Source organism: Cuculus canorus, chromosome Z, assembly GCF_017976375.1.
Source record: "Cuculus canorus isolate bCucCan1 chromosome Z, bCucCan1.pri, whole genome shotgun sequence".
NCBI lineage: Eukaryota > Metazoa > Chordata > Aves > Cuculiformes > Cuculidae > Cuculus > Cuculus canorus.
The window spans coordinates 56,537,389-56,552,584 of record NC_071441.1 but is presented as its reverse complement, the minus strand read 5'-3'; the positions used below and the strand labels follow the sequence as shown (position 1 = coordinate 56,552,584).

The window sequence follows — 15,196 nt, the reverse complement described above, 5'->3', positions numbered from 1 at the left end:
TACTTTACAAATTCCACATTCCTTCATTAATTGCTTTTACTGCTTCATCTGTGTCTTTTCCCAAGAACACTGCAATTCAGAAGAAGTCTAAAGCCGATGACACTGACTACAGAGCTGACTGTATACAGCAACGACAGACATCAGAGATGCTATACTTCAAGCTACATTTAAAACCCAATTCCCAGACAGAGAAAGTCAATATTCCAAATAGTGCCAAAGCACTACGCAAGTATAAGATTCCCAAAATATCCATCAAAAACTAGCTGGTGTTCCAGTTATGAAGCAGTTACATTTCACATGATACACTCACCTTCGGTAAGACTTTTCACAGCCTCCTTGTATTTCTTTTCTTGGAGGCATTTGATACCAAATCCGATGATTCCCGGAGCACTGCTTGCATCCATCTCTGAAAGACGAGAAAAACAGCGCAGGGCCTCTTCTGACAAAGTACCTAGTTTCAGAAAAATAAGTATTTTATGGAGTTTTAGGTTTAAAAAAATGCAACAGCATAGATTATCTACACAGATATGACCCTTGTCCTTCTATCTTAAATCAATGAAGAGGTATTACATACTGATCACCCTCCACTATCAAATCTAAACCCAAAAACAAGCTGTGGCCTAAACACCTAGTACCACCAAACAAAGCAAACATCAGACTGAAACCACTCTTGTTAAATTACTACAGTTATATTTCCTCTATTAATAAAAACTAATTATTTCATATGCTTTTCAAGCAAGCCCAGCTGAATGCTCATGTCAAAATCTGCCTCAATCAAAGTAATTTCCTTCCAGCGTAAGCCTCATGTAACTACAAATTCGCTGCAATGAGCTTGCTGAAACAGCCTTGCTGTGAAACCACATAAATTAACATCCTGGATTAATTTTAACTGATTCCACTAACTTCTCACATTTGTGTTTAGCTGTGATGACCGTAGAGTGAGGAGGTCCTGGCCTAGGTTGCCCTGAGCAGTTGTGGCCGCCCGATCTCTGGAGGTATTCCAAGGCCAGGCTGGATGGGGCTTGGAGCCCCCTGATCCAATAGGAGGTGTCCCTGCCCATGGCAGGGGGTGGAACTGGATGGTTTTGAGGTCCCTTCCAATCCAAACCATTCCATGATTCTATGACTTGGCAGTCTTTGCTTAAAGCAACTGTTCTGACTTGAAGCAACAATCTCTGAGCTACTGTTTTCTTTAAAAAAATATGGACTCATTTGACATAAAGGGTGTGTTTGATTTGCGTTTGGTAAAGGTAATTAATAACACATGTGAGCCAGCAGCCCATAGACTTGGGGTCTGAAGGGCTATGTCACAGCTGGAATGACTCAGATACAAACAAACAGCCTTACTGAATCCTAAATATCACCCTCCCCACCCCAGGACAGCTGTGGGATGAAAAGAAGTCGTTATAGCATAACTAGACAAGAACTGCGCCAACCAGATGCCTCTTTTCCTTCAGAAATCAGTTTCTGCATGTTTCTCTGAACTGTAAACAATACTCATGTGGAAATGAGAGTCTGGTCCTCATTCCTCTTCACCTATTCAAATACAAGTGAAAAATTATCTGGTTTTATATTGCTACGTTTTTCACAGAATCACCATGGAATCACAGATGCTTTGGGTTTTAAGGGACCTCAAAGCCCACCTAGCCTGGCCTTGAACATCTCCAGGGATGGGGCAGCCACCACTGCTCTGGGCAACCTGGGCCAGGGCCTCACCACCGTCTTCAGGAAGAATTTTTTTCCTAAGGTCTAACATAAATCTTCACCTTTTCAATTTAAAGCTATTCCCCCTCATCATATCACTGCATTCCCTGATAAAGAGTCTCTACCCAGCTCTCCTGGAGCCCCTTTCAGTACAGGAAGCTGCTCTAAGGCCTCTTCTGAGCAACCCTAACTCTCTCAGCCTGAACTCATAGCAGAGATGCTCCAGCCCTCACATCATCTCCGTGGTCTCCTCTGGACCCGTTCCAACAGTTCTATGTCCTTCTTATGTTGAGGATTCCAGAATTGGATGCAGGGGTCCAAGTGCGGTCTAAGCAGAGTGGAACAGAGGGACAGAATCCCCTCCCTCGCCTTGCTGGTCTCCCTGCTTTGGATACAGCCTATGGTGTTTTGGATACAAAACACAGGTGGGTTTTGGGCCCTGAGCCCATGGTGCCAGCTCATGTTGAGCTTCTCATCTCCCAGCACTCCTAGTCCTTCTCCTCAGGGCTGCTCTCAATCACATTAGCCCCCAGCCTGTGTTGCAACCATGGACTGCCCTGACCCAGGTGCAGGACCTTGCCCTTGGCCTTGTTGAACCTCATGAGGTTCCCACAGACCCACTTCTCTCCTGCCTGTCCGGGTCCCTGTGGATGACGTCTGGATTCCATAAATACTACCTTCAGAAGCGGAAAAGGCATTCTTCTACTTAAGGCAAAAGTTAGTTCTCTTTATATAAACCAGAGGGATTTTTTTTCCCTATTTCCTTTCCTAGTTTTAAGAAGAAATAAAATCAACTTCTGATGCCTTAAACAATAAAATAAGTGACCAAAACTCAGTTGTTACCTTTGAAAATGCTGAGGAAGTGCCAACACTGCTGCAATGTATTTAGAGAGCTACTGAAAACAGAGATTGTTTACTATGAGATCCCTGCACTACTTAACAAAATGTGGTATTTGTTTGCTCCTCAGAGATCCTTCTTCTCTGTTTATTCCCCAATCACCAGGCATACCGGTGAACAAAGTTTCATTGAAATTTAGTTTTTTTCCATTCCTTTTCCTAACCCAAGGGAGCAAATCCACTAGAAAGGCTGATTCTGAGTTTTGTAAGGCATTCTTTCTTTGAGAACTGGTAGATTACAACAGTTGGACTTGAACTATTTTGCCAATTTATAGTCAACACTCAGCTAGGAAACAGCAAATTACAGGATTATAGAATCAAAGAATGATTAGGTTGGAAAAGACCTTTGAGATCATCAAGTCCAACCATACATGTTCATCACTAAACCAGATCCCTAAGCCTTTCATCTCCCCATCTTTTAAACCCCTCCAGGGACGGGGACACCCCACTACCACCCTGGGCAGCCTCTGCCAGGGCCTGACAACCCTTTCTGCAAAGAAATTTTTCCTAATGCCCAATCTAAACTTCCCCTGATGCAGTTTGAGGCCACTTCCTCTTGTTTTATCATCTGTCATCCAGGAGAGCAACATCCACCCCTCTACAACCTCCTTTCAGGCAGCTGTAGACAGCAACAAGGTCTCCCTTCAGCCTCCTCTTCTCCAGGCTATACAATCACAGGTCCCTCAGCTGCTCCTTGTAAGACTTTCTCACCAGCCCCTTCACCAGCTCTATTTCTTTCTCTGGATGCGCTCCAAGCCCTTCAATGTCCTTCTTGGAGTGAGGGGCCCAAAACTGATTCCAGGATTTGAGGTGTGGGCCTCACCATAATCCTTTCCCTGGTCCTGCTGGCCACATGGTTTCTGATCGAAGCCAAGATGCCATTGGCCTTTTTGGCCACCTGGGCCCCTGCTGGCTCATGTTCAGCCACTGTCAAACAACACCCCCAGGTCCTTCTCCTCCAGGCAGCTTTCCAGCCACTTCTCCCCAAGCCTGGGACTGCGCGGGGGTTTTGTGACCCAAGTGGAGAACCCAGCACTTGGACTTGTTAAACCTCATCCTGTTGGTCTCAGCCTATGGATCCAGCCTGTCCAGGTCCCTCTGCAGAGCCTCCCTGCCCTCCAGCAGATCAACACTTCCTCTCAGTTTAGTGTTGTTTGCCAACTTACTAAGGGTGCACTCAATCCCCTTTCCAACAGCTTTCATTTGCAGACAGGCAGAAATAGAACATAAAAGTAAGCAGTGCATCTGTATTGGGTCACGAAGGGCAAAAACTTGTAAAAAAATTGTCACAAAACTATGGAAGAAATAAATTAAGCCCCAAAAGTGTGTAAATCAATCCTACTCACCTGACTGAACAAAGTGCAAGGAAAGCACTTCTAAAGGATAAGTCACAGTTGGATACAAAGCCATCATATCATTACAGGCCTTTTCCAGCCTGGCCGTTTCATAAGGAAACTTGAAAGGAAAAGAATAAACAGTTATTTGTCTGATTCATCAGACGTGGAATACTACATCTACTCTCTGAAGACAGATTAACTTGCCTTTGACAAGCACTGAATGAAGTCCTTGTAAAGATTTTGGTGGTCTTCACTGGGAATGGTGTCAGCAGAGCCTAGCGCGTGCTCAAATGCAACCAAAAGCTGAAATAAGGAATAATTAGGAGTGCAACAAACAATGAGTCCAGGAAAACATCATCTTCAAAGAACAGACTACTTCAGCCAGAAGAGACATAAAAGGACCATCCTGTCCATCTGCGTGATCACTTAAGGACTGATCAGAAGTTCAAGCACAGTATTAAGAATCAGAAGTTCAAGGGTGTTATCAAGGGCATTGTCCAAATGTCTCCTAAACCCGGACAGGCGTGGATCATTAAACTTTCCCCCAGGCAGCCTCCTTCAGGTTTGGCCACCCTCTCAGTAAAGAAATGCTCCCTCATGCCCAGTCTGAACTTCCCCTGAAGCAGGTTCAAACTGCTCCCACACATGCTGTTGCTGGAGCCCAAAGAGAAGAGCTCAGCAACTCCTTCTCTGCATCCTCCTCTCAGAAGCAATGAGGTCACAGACCTGGAGCCCCTTTCTGTACTGGAAGTTGCTCTAAGGTCTCCCCATGGGCTTCTCTTTTCCACGCTGAACAACCCCAACTCTCTCAGCCTGGCCTCATAGCAGAGGCATTCCAGCCCTTGGAGCCTCCTCTGGAACCATTCCAACAATTCCATGTCCTTCCTGTGCTGAGGATTCCAGAACTGGATGCAGGGCTCCAGGTGGGGTCTCATCAGAGTGAATCAGAGGGGCAGAATCCTCTCCCCTACCCTGCTGGTCCCACTGCTCTGGATGCAGGCCAGGACATGGCTGGTTTCTGGGCTGCAAGAGCACATTGCTGGCACATGTGGATCCACAGGATTTGCTTTGTCTTTCAAGGCTCTATTTGAAGCCTGGCTGCACTGTGCACAAATAATGTATCTAGATGAGTAGAAGTTGAGAAACATTACCAACTGCTCAGTCTTGTTATCCTGGTCCTGTGTGTTGTCCTTGAGCAAATGGATCATCTTCTTCCACAGCTGGTGAAGCTCTGACTTTTCCACAGCATCCTCTTTTTTCTTTTGAATGAGTTTCTGCCATGTTTCAGCCGCCTGCCAAGAGGGAAAAAACAAACACGATTAAAGAGATGGAGGTCCGATATGAGCTTTCAATTACAGTCACACTAGGGTAGAAAAGAGAGTAACGTTTGAAGTAATGACCCAAATTTACCTGCTTTCTGATTAAAGCAATAACAAGTCCCAAGGCACCACGTGAGACCTCTCTGCCTTTCCAGGCACAGTAAGGAAGGGAGACAACATCTAGAGTCTATATTCTGACTGTGGTTTCTGGAGGAAATCACCAATACAAATAGACCTGAACAGTCCTCCAACACACGGAAGGAGAATGGACATCCAGTTGGATCTACAATGCTACAATCAGAAACCAAAGAACAGCAATACGTGTTGCAATTCCAGGGTGGAAAAATCAAAAGAAAATACAACCTTGAAGCCTGGCTTGTGGTTTCCTGCTGCAGAGAGTGCAAGTCTGCCTTCGTAGGCTAAACTACTAACACTGAGTTTGTTTTCAGGCACTAATATAGGAAGAGGTTTTGGAGTCAATTTAGTGTTTCCATTGATGATATCGACAGCAAGATCAAGTGCACCCACAGCAAGTTTGGAGATGACACTAAGCTAAGTGAGGCAGTTGTGACATTAGAAGGATGGGATGTCATCGAGAAGGACCAGGAAAGACTGGATAAGTAGGGCTGTGTGAACCTCATGAGGTTCAACAAGGCCAAGGGCAAGGTCCTACATCTGGGTCCAGGCTACAAGGTCCAGGCTGGGGGACAATGTAATTGAGAGCAGCCCTGAGGAGAAGGACTTGAGGTGCAGGAGTATGAGAAACTCAGCGTGAGCCAGCAATTTGCACTCACAGCCCAGAAAACAACCATGTTCTGGGCTGTATCCAAAGCCGCGGGACCAGTAAGGCGAGGGAGGGGATTTTGCCCCTCTGCTCCTCTCTGGTGAGACTCCACCTGGACTCCTGTGTCCAGTTCTGGAATCTCCAACATCAGAAAGAGATGGAGCTGTTGGGACGGGTCCAGAGAAGACCACGGAGATGACACGAGGGCTGAAGCGCCTCTGCCGTGAGGACAGGCTGAGAGAGTTGGTATTGTTCAGCCTGAAGAAGAGAAGGCTTTGGGGACACCTCACAGCAGTTTCCAGTCCTGAAAGGGGCTCCAGGAAAGCTGGAGCGGGGCTCTTGATCAGAGAGTGCAGGGATAGGATGAGGAGAATGGTTTTAAGCTGAAAGAGGAGAGATTGAGATGAGATCTTACGGAAAAATGTTCTCCTGTGAGGGTGGTGAGGCCCTGGTCCAGGCTGCCCAGAGCACTAGTGGCTGCCCCGTGCCTGGAGGTGTTCAAGGCCGGGTTGGATGGAGCTTTGAGCCCCTGATCCAGTGGGAGGTGTCCCTGCCCATGGCAGAGGGTGGAACGGTATGGGCTTTGAGGTTCCTTCCTCTCCAAAGCTTTCTGTGATTCTGTGATTCTAATTAATGATCTTCAACCTGATGCTAAGTGATATACGCACAATTTTTCATTTTTCATTCTTGAAGGAAAGGGGAGAAGATGACACAAAGTAACACTACACAGTTCCCAGTAGGAAAGCAACCTTTTTAAAGGGTAAGGGATGAGTGAACAGCGTAATTGCCAAAATATGTGTCCTGTAACATTACTATAAAACTAGGCCATATCACTGCTGAACCACTCAGGCATCAACCGCTCCACTTCACAGTCAGCCGACAAGAGCCAGTAAAGTTCGCAAGGACCATGACGACAGGGACTTTGGGAACGTGAGGTGGGCTGAAGCCAGGGTTGCTCTGGAGCAGCTCTGTGTGTCCTTATCATTATGCCTGGAATGCAGAACATAAGCCACAGAGGACTGAGTTCAGGTTGTGTACAGATTCCACCTCGCTCTCTGGCATGAAGTACCAGGACAGTCTGGGAAGGGATCCCCACAGAAGAGCTGAACAAACACCGAGGACCAGCCAAGTGAGTCAAAGGACCCTTGACTCTCACACAGCATGGAAATGAGCATTTGGGATCACCCTTGACTTCCAGAAATAAAACAGAAGCACGATGTCGCATCCTTTCAGCCTGCACACTAACATCCTTTGTCAAGTTCTGTCAGTTTAATGAACTGCATCCAAGCCTGTTACGCAGTGGAAAGGAATGCAGCTAATATCACTCCTTCCTGGTAGCGGTCCACAAGGAGACCTTGAGTGGTCAGTGGCCCAAAAAATTGAAGAGTCTTTGATGAAAAGTAGTTAGTTCTGATCAAATAGAAGCTACTTGTTAGAAGAAAGTAAAGTACTCAACCTACCTCTAAATATTTCTTTTCTTGCTGATACAGCTCCACAAGCTTGTTACACACATCACACCACTTCTGCTTGTCACCACTAGAAAGAAGAAAATCCCACACAAAGTTTTCCATAAAATACTATATTGCTTTTTCAAAATCTGAGAAATAATTTCTAGTAGGTTCAGTTAACAAGCAAATATTTAGAATAAATACCTCAGATTGGCCTAAAAATTGTACTCACTGCTGTTGTAACTGGGTTAAAAAAAAAAAAAATCACTTCAAAGGATTTTTTAGAAGACTAAACTACTTTACTGGATAAAATTTACTTTTAGAGTACTTTTCTTTTTGAACACTTTTCAGATTAAAGTGAACAAATCAAACATTCCAGCTGGCCACAGTGACAGCTGAGAGTCAGAATTGTCCAGAACTATACCTACAGGAACTGGAAGACACGTATTCTGTGATCTTAAAGCAGAGAAAAATCAGTATAATGATTAATGCAGGCAATGAACTAATTGCTTCAAGACACTAAGTTTAGACAGAAGACACAGAACGGCATTAGATTTCTCCAAACTAATAACCTCAAGCACAAATATCTCAGGAGTTTTTGCACTTTTAGCATCAAGAAATGTTATACAGGCACAGAAACCTCAGTAACAAGTGCATGTGACAAGGCTTAAAAAAATCCCAAACTTGCGGACTGTCCTGTGTGCCAGCAATGGCATTCATTGAACCAGAAAACTTTGACTAATTACAATATTCCATATTCTTTACCTTTCATAGAGCTCCAAGAGCTTTTGGTAAACATCCATCAAGTCTGCTTTGACATCTCCTTGGTTGGATTTCTCATACAAATTTGCTAACCCCTTAAAGAAAAGGATAAAAAATAAGTAAGATTTTGTGTCAACAGCAGTGAGTTATGAGAGTATTGCAAGATCTGCCTACAAGAAGGCAATGGAACAACGTTGTCTTCTCTGGGGTCAAGTGATGATGGAGTCATCTCTGAGCAGAATCTATGGTGATACTTCCACACAGCCTTCCGAATCTACTTATTTTAAATTAAAAGCTTCCCTCACTCCTTAACTAACACCAAAAACTATATGAAAGCTGTATATATGGCATAATCTGGTCTGTGTAACTGACAACAGGCAAAGCACATCAAGTCACAGAATAAAATATCTATATCCAAGCATCCCACTGTCCTGCAGAGCAACAGAAAGCCAGAATCTGACTGCAAAACAAGTGAGGAAATGTTCATATAACCTCGAAATCAGGCGTCAATGTTACACTTCTAAGAGCTATTTCTATTGAAAATGCTGAGAACCTCACAAACCTCAGAAAAATGCCACTTTTTGGTATCTGAGAGACAGACCTAAGATGCAGCCTGGCGCTTAACAGGCTTTCAAGCAACACAGCTGTGTTGTAATTGCGCATTGCCCCAAGGTGCCATGCACACACCACCCAGCACACAGCTATTGTAGATGTACACCAACCTTTCTAAGTAACTACAACAAAATATAGTCACAATCCACCTGATGCTGGGAGCTGGAATAATATCTTCCTAGATAAAACACCTTCTCTCCTATCAGAAAAACACTGTCAATTTTTTTCCTGAGCTACAAGGATAGAAATACTTAAGCATGGATCGATGGGCTGAGACCAGCGGGATGGAGTTCAACATGGCGAAATGCCGGGTCCTACACTTGAGACACAACAACCCCGTGCAGCTCCAGGCCTGGGGCAGAGCGGCTGGAAAGCTCCCTGGAAGAGAAGGACCTGAGGGTGTTGGTTAACAGCGGCTGAACATGAGCCAGCAGTGGCCCCGGAGGGTTTTTAAAAGCCAGGTAGATAAGAATCTGATTTAGTAGTGGACAGGTACAGGTGGACTTGATGTCAAAGGTCTTTTCCAACCAAGCAATTCTATGATTCTATGATTCACCATGCCTGTTTCAATTCACGTTCTTCCTTGCACGTTTCACTGCTGTCCTGTCTACACAAGAAACACTAAAAACACAGTGAACTAAAACATAGTGAAACAAGAGTTCGCCTCGCTACATACACACAATCACCCATGACTTCACTTTGGACACACAAACCCCAGCTGCTCTGAAGCTTCAGCAGAACCAAGGGCCCTCAAGCAAATCTCAACCCTTCTTTGTCCCATATTTAACTCCATAGAAACACTTTTCAGAGAAAGAAAAGTGGATTTGGACACTCACGTACCTGCCATGCCAGTAACTGGTTTGGTTCAAGGTCGATTGCTTTCTTGTATGCTCCTTTGGCCTGGTCCGGCTGCTCCAACTCAGCAGCTGCCAGACCGATGAACACCCACGCATTGTAGTTATTTTTTTCTTGCTTCAAAACTGCCTGGAAACACACATTTTAAGTGAAATGGATGAAAGACGTGCATCTTACAGACCCATATATTGAATTGTATCACTAGAGCTTAGTGAATTATTCTGCATATAAGTACCAGAAGTTAACTTATTTTTAGGAAAAGGCTAAGATTAATAACTTCATGGTTTTAGGCCACAGAAGGCTTCGTATCTGAAATCTGCCAGTAAACACGTTGGTACCTCAGCAATTAAAGCTCTCCTGTTAAGGTCTGGATTAGCAATGGATCTTAACACTACCATTCTAGACTTAATATTCTCATCACCACATATCATAGAATCACAGAATCTTTTGGTTGGAAAAGACCTTTGAGATCATCAAGCCCAACCGTATCTGCCCGCTACTAAACCAGATCCCTGAGCACCTCATCAACCCGTCTATTAAACCCCTCCAGAGATGGGGACTCCACCACCCTACCACCTCCCTGGGCAGCCTCTGCCACGGCCTGAGGACCCTTTCAGTGAGGAATCATTTCTTGATGTCCAACCTGAACCTGCTCTGGTGCAGCTTGAAGCCATTTCTTCTCCTCCTATCACTTAGAAGAGATCAACACCTGCATCATTACAACCTACTTTCAGGCAGCTAGAGACAGCGATAAGGTCTCCCCTCAGCCTCCTCTTGTCCAGGCTAAACAACCTCAGGTCCCTTAGCAGGATAAAAGCAAATCCAAAAGGGAAGAGGAATAAAGCTTTATCTGTGGGCAACTAACATGCGGCCAACGGCATCTTGGCTTGTACCAGAAACAGCATGGCCAGCAGAAGGGAAGTGATTGTGCCCCCGGACTCAGCACTGGTGAGGCTGCACCTTAAATCCTGGGTCCGTTTTTGGGCCCCTCACTACAAGGACATTGAGTGCATCCAGAGAAGGGGAAAGGAGCTGGTGAAGGGGCTGGAGAATAAGGGTTATGAGAGACAGCTGAGGGAGCCGGGGCTGTTTGGACTGGAGAAAAGGAGGCTGAGGGGAGACCTTGTCGCTATCTACAACTGCTTAATAGGAGGTGGGTGCTGGTTTCTTCTCCAAAGTAACACATGATATGACAATAGGAAATGGTTGTACCAGAACAGGTTCAGATTGAACATCAGGAAAAACTTCCTCAAAGAAAGGGTTCTCAGGCACTGTCAGAGGCTCCCTAGGGAGGTGGTGGAGTCCTCATCCCTGGAGAGGTTTAACAGATGGGCAGATGAGGTGCTCAGGGATCTGGTTCAGTAGTGGACGGGTATGGTTGGAGTCAATGATCTCAAAGGTCTTTTCGGACCTAGGGATTCTATGAATGATAAGGTAAATCTGAAAATCAATCTCAACTGTTACATCAACAAGGAACTACGCACTCTGCCTTTCTGCACAGCAGTCAGGGTACAGGAACAGCAACGAAAAGGTCCAAAAAGTATTACCATCCAAACAAAAAATTAATTACCTTGCAGTGTTTTAAGGCTTCTTTATATTCTTTATTCCGTATTGCGTCCCTGGCACTCTTCAGTGCTGCCTTCACCTCCTTATTCGACATTGTGGCTGCTAAGGGAAAAGGACACGGAATCAGTTCTCATAAAAAGATATACTGAAATCAAAACTTAGTTCATATCCCACTGGGACCACGTAGACAGCATTTTACCCATGGAAACAAAATGCAATGTGCCAAAGTGCATATGGCAATAAAAGCTGCTGCAACAAGGGGAACAGAGGAAATGGCCTCGAGGCGGGGAGGTTTGATTGGATATTGGGAAAAATATCTTTTCTGACACAGAGTGGTGAAGCCCTGGCAGAGGCTGCCCAGGGCAGGGGTGGAGTCCCCACCCTGGAGGTGTTAAAAAAATGTGTAGACATGGCACTTTAGGACTTGGCTTGGTCGACACAGTGGGCATGGGCCAATGTATGAACTGGATAAGCTTGGAGGGCTTTTCCAACCTCAATGATTCTGTGATTCCAATATGGTTAAAATTAGACTTAGCTCTGACACAGGATTAAGCCCACATTCCAAGCACTTAAATGATTCAAAGCTGCTGTCCCAACACAAAGTTTTGGTTAAGGTTTGAAATAAACTGAAACAGGAAGAGAGGTGCCATGTGACAGCCACCACAGCTGGGCTCTAAGAATGACACCTTGTTCACAGTTCTTTTTAAAACAGGAGTCACCAAGCAGCAAATTTGGCTTCAGAGTGATACGGCACTGGACAAGCGTCCAAGGGGTTTCAAAGAATGTGATTTTCTTGTGTGCCATCTACAGCAGGGCAATGGCGAGGTGGACACTTACACGCAGGGGTGGTCCACAACACTCCTCTCCCTCACACAAACAACACACCTGACCTCCAAAGCTAGCTGTAGAGCCAAAACAAGAAGCATCTGAAGACACACCAAAAAGAAGCTGATGCTTTCAAGTCTCATAACCGCACACTGTTCTCGGGTACGTGGTAAACATTTGGTGAGGCCCTGGCCCAGGCTGTCCAGAGCAGTCATGGCTGCCCCATTCCTGGAGGTGTTCCAAGGCCAGGCTCGATGGAGCTTGGAGCCCCTCATCCATTGAGAGGTGTCCCTACCCACGGAAGGGGTGGAACTGGATAGGCTTTGAGGGCCCTTCCAACCAAAAACACTCTGTGATTCTATTTTGCCTCAAATGATCTATGAAAAACCCATAAAACTGCCTAGGTGAAATGAAGCACAGAAACAACACTAAAAGAGAGACAAGCTGCAGAGCACAAAACCCTTATCTCAGATGAAGTACAACAGATACAGAGATGCTGATCATCCTAGAGAGGGATTTGTAATGGAAGGAAGAGGGCAGATTTCAGAGGTTAAAGAAATATTGAGTCATGGAACGGTTTGGGTTTGAAGGGAACTCAAAACCCACCCAGTTCCACTCCCTGCCATGGGAAGGGATACCTCCCACGGGATCAGGTTGCTCAAAGCCCCATCCAACCTGACCTTAAACACCTCCAGAGTACATAACTATAAAGGAATGTCCCAAACTTACATTGCCCAAGAGGTCCTGGGCCAGATTTGCTTCTCCAGAGGGCGCAGACACTCCACCATCACCAACTCGCCCTAGCACTGGTATTCCCAAGCTCCACCTTCACCTGCAGTGATCAAAGACAACATCACCACAAACAAGGCATCACGGAGCCAGCAAGGGGCAACCAGGGTTGGGCAAGGGGCAACTGGTGTGGGGTAAGGGGAAAACGGAGTGCAGTGAGGGGCAACTGGGGTGGGCCAAGTGGCAGGCAGGGCCAGGGGAGGGACAACCAGAGGGGGCAGAGAGGCAACCGCGGCAGAAAGAGGGGCAACCAGGGCGCAGAAAGGGGCAACGAGACAAGAGTGAGGGGCAACCAGAAAGGGCAAGGGGCACAGGAGTGCAGGGAGGGGCTACCAGGGCAGGGCGAGGGGCAACTAGATCAGCATCAGAGGCAACCAGAGGGGGGCAAAGGGGGTGGGAACAGGGGCAACAGGAGAACAGGGAGGGGCAAGCAGAGATGGGCGAGGGGCAGCCCGAGAAGAGCCAGGGGCAACCAAGGCGGGGAAAGCGGCAACCGCGGCAACCGCACCCATCGCTCCCCCTCCGCTCACCCCCCGCTTCACCTCCCGCCGCCGCCGCCGCCGCCGCCGCCGCCGCCGCCGCCGCCGCCTCCCCCGCCCGCGCTGCGCGCGCGCGCGCGCTTCCCCGCCGTCGCCTTTTTAACTGGAGCATCATGGGAGTTGTAGTTCTTTCTCCGTCTCCGCAGGGCTGCGCGAGGCATGCTGGAAAATGTAGTCCAGTGTCACTGATGGCTAGAACGAACTGAGTGGGAAGGGAGGCACAGGGACCATTGAGTTCAGCTCCCGCCCCTCGGATGCAAAATTGGTGACTATTAGAAAGAGTAGAATATTTATCTATGCTAAATTAGAATCATAGAATCATAGAATATTTTGGGTTGGAAGGGATCTTAAAGATCATCCAGTTCCAACCTCTCCTGCCATGGGCAGGAACATCCCACTAGACCAAGCTGCCCAAGGCCCCGTCCAACCTGGTCTTGAACACCTCTAGGAATGGGGAAGCCACAACTTCCCTGGGCAATCTGTGTCAGTGATTCACCACTCTCCTAGTGAAGAAATTCTTCCTTATGTCTAGTCTAAATCTGCCCCTCTCTAGTTTATACCCATGGCCCCCCCATCCTATCACTACAAGCCTTTGTAAAAAGTGCCTCCTCAGCTTTCTTGTTGGCCCCTTCAGGTACAGGAAGGTCACTATAAGGTCTCCTCAGAGCCTTCTCTTCTCCAGGCTGAACAAACCTGACTCTCTCAGCCTGTCCTCAAATGGAAGGTGCTCCAGCGCTCCAATTATCTTTGTAGCCCTCCTCTGGACCCATTTCAACAGTTCCATATCCTTCTTATGTTGAGGATTCCAGAACTGGAGACAATACTCCCGATGAGGTCTCACAAGAGAGGAATAGAGGGGCAGAATCCCCTCCCTCACCCTGCTGGCCACGCTTCTTTTGATGCAGCCCAGAATACAGCTGCCCCTCTGGGCTGCGAGCACACATTGCCAGCTCATGTTGAGCTTCTCATGCACCAGCACCCCCAAGTCCTTCTCTGCCGAGCTACTCTCAACCGCATCATCTCCCATCTTGTAATGATATCAAGGACTGCCCCAACCCAGGTATAGGACCTTGCCCTTGGCCTTGCTGAATCTCATGAGGTTCACACAGGCTCACTTCTCCAGCCTGTCTATCCTCTGCATGACATTCCGTCCTTCCACTGTTGCAACTGCCCCTCTCAGTTTGGTGTCATCTGCAAACTTGCTGAGGGTGCACTCAATCTCACTGTCAATATCATTGATGAAGATATTGAACAACACTGGCCCCAGTATGGACCCCTGAGGGACATCACTTGTCATGGATCTTCATCTGGAGAGTTAAGTTCATGCAAGTAACTGTATTACATGAAAGCGTTAAGAAAATAAATGTTCTCTTTGCAATGTAGACACAACTTTGCCCGATAAGGACCAGAGACAGACATGCAAAACTTTGTTCCTGACCTAAGTTAGGTTTGCAATTAAGATTAAGATGCAGAACGATGCTGTCTCTGTATAACACACGGTAATAAAAGCACAAGCCATAAAGAGTTCGAAGGGGAAGTCTAGAGAGTCCAAACGAACACAAAACAATGGAAGGAATAGGGGATAGATAAAGGAATTCTAAATAAGGGGATGACTGGGGAGATATGGTGGGAGATGTGAACAGAGGCGGGAGACTCGCACCTTGAATCCTGGGTTCAGTTTTGAGCCCTTCACTCAAAGAAGGACATTGAGGTCCTGGAGTGCCTAGAGAGAAGGGAATGGAGCTGGGAAAGAGGCTGC

At 46.6% G+C, this 15,196-nt stretch overlaps 1 protein-coding gene across 5 annotated transcripts in view; it reads right to left on the bottom strand.

Annotated features, from left to right (window-relative positions):
- The window catches only part of SKIC3 (SKI3 subunit of superkiller complex), a 67,781-nt gene extending 54,334 nt beyond the window's left edge, over nt 1-13,447 (bottom strand). For 3 of the 5 annotated variants that reach the window (XR_008447737.1, XM_054054111.1, XM_054054112.1), the window contains exons 1-10: nt 13,429-13,447; nt 12,839-12,941; nt 11,289-11,386; nt 9,704-9,847; nt 8,255-8,346; nt 7,502-7,577; nt 5,090-5,230; nt 4,143-4,241; nt 3,948-4,056; nt 311-451 (exon numbers count right to left, since the gene is read on the bottom strand). Coding sequence is in view for 4 of the 5 variants with exons in the window: in XM_054054111.1 (XP_053910086.1) it covers nt 311-451; nt 3,948-4,056; nt 4,143-4,241; nt 5,090-5,230; nt 7,502-7,577; nt 8,255-8,346; nt 9,704-9,847; nt 11,289-11,378 (892 nt within the window). In the remaining variant the exon portion in view is untranslated. Of the gene's footprint in view, nt 1-310; nt 452-3,947; nt 4,057-4,142; nt 4,242-5,089; nt 5,231-7,501; nt 7,578-8,254; nt 8,347-9,703; nt 9,848-11,288; nt 11,387-12,838; nt 12,942-13,428 lie in introns of those variants that run through there. The other 2 variants (XM_054054109.1, XM_054054110.1) reach the window with 2 other exon arrangements.
- Between the last annotated feature and the right edge of the window lie 1,749 nt (nt 13,448-15,196).